A 3,725-nucleotide genomic window follows, 5' to 3' on the forward strand; every position below is an offset into this window, starting at 1 on the left:
CATTGGCCAAGTTATCATGTCCATCCGCACCAAGCTGCAGAACAAGGAGCATGTGATTGAGGCCCTGCGCAGGGCCAAGTTCAAGTTTCCTGGCCGCCAGAAGGTACGTATGCTGCAGCCCCCTTCTCCCACCTTTCTTTGCCCCAGGCCTTCTGACTCAATTCTTTCCATTGCTCCCTAGATCCACATCTCAAAGAAGTGGGGCTTCACCAAGTTCAATGCTGATGAATTTGAAGACATGGTGGCTGAAAAGCGGCTCATCCCAGATGGCTGTGGGGTCAAGTACATCCCCAATCGTGGTCCTCTGGACAAATGGCGGGCCCTGCACTCATGAGGGCTTCCAATATGCTGCCCCCACTTAATACTCACCAATAAATTCTACTTCCTGTCCACCTATGTTTTTGTATTTACATTCTTGAGGGAGAAGGAACTTCCTTTGGGAACCTTTGGGTCATTGCCCTTTCATTTCAGAAACAGGTTGACAGCTCAGCCCTGCTCATGAGGCAGCAAACCCTGCAAAGGGCTAGGACTGGTGGCCTTATGTCAGTTGTCTACTCTGGAGCTTGACTTGGACCTCCCCAGGTCCTAGGCAGTAGGTTGAAAAGCATTGAAGTGCTTTTCATGAAGCACAGCTGCAGCAAAGCCTTGCAATCCCAGGCTGGGGTCAGCCTACGGTTGTGTTGCTTATTACAACACATGGGAACCAAGAGGGGCTTGTGGGCTAGAGGCTGACCAGCAGTGCCCCTGACCAGCATCAGCGTTTATTTAGCAAGGGTAGGTGTGCATCGCATTGGGCGTGGTCTCACCCATCTGGTTCAGCCAGTCCTCCTTGGTGGGAATCATTCTGGGATTTGCACTTTTCCTATCTCTAGCAATCTCCTGAGCCCCATGCACTAACCTCTCTGAGAGCCTGCATTCCCAGGGCCCTCACCACCTGACCAAAGGTCTGGGCTAACCTTTGGTCCTTTGTCACAAAAAGACCTCAGAACAGGCACGTGTGGCATGGTTTGACCTGGGAATCCCAGATGTCTGACCTGAACTATCGCTAGATAGAACAGCGCTAGCTTTTGGGGGAGTAGCAAAAATGAGAGGCGTGCTAGGTGGGTGACCTGAGCATCTGTATCGAGGGACAGGACTCCAAAGGCTTTTGGTCCCAGAGCTGGAATATGTTGGCCCCAGCCCCCAGCCTGTGGCTCCCAAGAGGCCTCTGGTCTTTTGTAATCTCAATTTATAGCCATTTGTAAGGTTTTTAATTACCTTTATTTTATTTTGCCAAACATACCTGGGAATACCTTTTATTTATTTTTTACCTTGGGGTGATGGTTCTAAACCATAAATGTGATTATAGTTAACACATGGCCTTTCTATCATCCCAGTCAGTGTTTTTCCTGAGCTCTGTTCTTTGGAGAGGAGGATGCAAGGGAGGGGTCTGGCACGCTGCTGGCATTTTGCTGTGTCCTGCAGCCCCTTTCCCGGGGCACCTGGGTTCACACAACTTTTTAGGTTACGTAACTGGTGCAGATTTTCTGTGTGCAGATGTTGGTCTTGACCAGCGTTGGCTGGACTTTACCAGGCATGCAAAAGCCTGTGCCAACACAGACGACAGCACCCAAGTGGTGCGAGCATGACTGCTCAGCAGTTATAACAGGCCTGACTGCATTGTTCACCGGATTACAATGAGCCGAAATGTGTCTTGGTGTTTCCTGGTTCCAGAGAAGGAGTTTGATGTAGTGGCTTAACCACCCTCCTTGTAGCTATTGGGGCTTAATGGTTTCCTGGTGATTCTTACCAATCCACAATAAAGATGGCCCATTGGCATATCTGCTGCACAAGTGTCATATCTCACCAATCTGGATTTTTGTTCTCAGTAACTTTCCTTTTTGTCATATAACATCTTGATTCCTCTTCCTGAGCCCTCCCTTCCCCTCCCCCAACCCAGAGCCCACTTTGTCTCCACTCCTGATACTACACTACCTGGCAGGTGGCATGAGTCCAGCCTCGGGGCCCCTGGCTTCCACTCCTAATCTAGGCACAAGCCCAACCAAAGAAGAAGAGCCAAATCAAACAAAAGGCAGGTGGGGGTGGACTGCAGTCACAGGGCAACTGTAGTTGAAGCCCCCCAGCCCCAGGGCTGGATGGACGGGGGAGGCTGGGGTTTAAGTCCCAAAAGGCAGCAGGCCACGGGGGGTGGGGGGGGGCTCAGGCGGCAGGGCACAGTTGAGGGGACAGGAGTGACAGCAGCAACAGAACAGTAAGGCTGAGAGGCTGGACACTGTGCGCCTGGCTCAACTTCAGCTCCACCTCCACGGGGTAGTGGTCACTGATGTTGAGAGCCTGGGAATGGGTGGTGGGGCAGTGTCAGTGCCCGGGGCCGAGGGGCTTCCCTGTGACCCTGCTCCTGCCCTCCCTCCTTGTGCCAGCCCCATCCCTTCACCTCCTCCTCGGTGAGCTGGAAGGTCGTGGGGAAGTCAAAGGCGGCCGCAGTGTGCAGCAGGCTCCGGCAGCGCTCCCCATGCAGCACAATGCGGTCATAGGCACAGTGGGTACTGGCCCGCACTGTGGTGTCCTCCCCGTCGGCAATCACCCAGTGGAAGCCTGGCTCAGTTCGCAGCTTCAGCTTGTCCAGGCGCTTTTTGGTCAGTGAAGCGCAGTCAGCATTGAAGTCCCCAAGCAGGATCACATCCTAGAGACACAGCAGCCATTGGGCTGGCCGCTGGGCCACCCTATCCTTGTCCCTCCTGTACAAACTGCCCGGGCCTACCTTGCTCTGCCAATGCTGGGAGACCTCCAGAAACACATCGTAGAGGGCGTTCAGCTCCTTCTCTACGGCCTTAGGAGTGGTGTGCAGCGGGACCAACACCAGGCTGGGAAGGACTGCAAGGCCCAGGGACCGAGGGCTGCCATGCACTCCTGGCCCTTCTCCCCCAGCCCCTCTGGGTGAGGAAGCCCCCAGTGGAGCCAGCAAGAACCCCCCTTCTGCTCCCACATACCAAGCCCACCCTTCTTCCCTCCCTACCATCGCTGGGCAAAGAGAACTGGGCCACAAATGGCTCCCGGGCAAAGACATCATCCTCGTCGTCGTACACGTAGGAACTCAGGACCTGTGTTTTGTGTGACCTGGGAGGACCAAGGGATGGGCAGCAGTGGGCCCACATCACCAATTTTGGCTTGCAAGTGCCAAACGGCACTCAGGGAGGGGCCCTCCACTAACAGCGGCAATGTGGGCACAGCCCTCCCAACCTGTCTCTAGAACTTTAAAACATCAGACATAATTCATACGCCATAAAATTCACCTGCTTCAAGTATACAACATGGTTTTTTTGTACATTCATAAGTCTGTGCAACTATTGCTACAATCAATTTTAAAACATTGGTATCCATTACCCCTAATCAAAATATAACATCCATTACCAGTTACTCTCCGTTCTCTCCTCCTGCCAGCCCCTGTAACCATTAATCTGTTCTCTATCTTGCGCATTTGCCTATTCTGGATATTTCATATTTTGAGACGGAGTCTCACTCGCCCAGGCTGGAGTGCAGTGGCCGGATCTCAGCTCACTGCAAGCTCCGTCTCCTGGGTTTACGCCATTCTCCTGCCTCAGCCTCCCAAGTAGCTGGGACTACAGGTGCCCGCCACCTCACCTGGCTAGTTTTTTGTATTTTTTAGTAGAGACGGGGTTTCACCGGGTTAGCCAGGATGGTCTCGATCTCCTGACCTCGTGATC

General features: G+C 53.2%; 2 protein-coding genes across 6 annotated transcripts in view; one reads left to right on the top strand and one right to left on the bottom strand.

Moving 5' to 3' along the window:
• RPL10 (ribosomal protein L10) overlaps positions 1 to 1,818 on the top strand; it is a 4,448-nt gene extending 2,630 nt beyond the window's left edge. Inside the window, 2 exon segments of the mRNA XM_011972963.1 lie at positions 73 to 354; positions 357 to 1,818. Coding sequence (XP_011828353.1) covers positions 73 to 354; positions 357 to 502 — 428 coding nt within the window. The 3' untranslated portion in view covers positions 503 to 1,818.
• Positions 1,244 to 3,725, bottom strand: part of DNASE1L1 (deoxyribonuclease I-like 1) — a 21,031-nt gene continuing 18,549 nt past the window's right edge. For all 5 annotated transcript variants that reach the window (XM_011972962.1, XM_011972959.1, XM_011972958.1 and 2 more), the window contains 4 exons: positions 3,017 to 3,117; positions 2,762 to 2,874; positions 2,435 to 2,683; positions 1,244 to 2,334 (listed from right to left, as the gene is read on the bottom strand). In XM_011972962.1, the coding sequence (XP_011828352.1) occupies positions 2,200 to 2,334; positions 2,435 to 2,683; positions 2,762 to 2,874; positions 3,017 to 3,117 (598 nt within the window). In that variant the 3' untranslated portion in view covers positions 1,244 to 2,199. The remainder of the gene's footprint in view (positions 2,335 to 2,434; positions 2,684 to 2,761; positions 2,875 to 3,016; positions 3,118 to 3,725) is intronic.

Source organism: Mandrillus leucophaeus, unplaced genomic scaffold (genome assembly GCF_000951045.1).
Source record: "Mandrillus leucophaeus isolate KB7577 unplaced genomic scaffold, Mleu.le_1.0 Scaffold1325, whole genome shotgun sequence".
NCBI lineage: Eukaryota > Metazoa > Chordata > Mammalia > Primates > Cercopithecidae > Mandrillus > Mandrillus leucophaeus.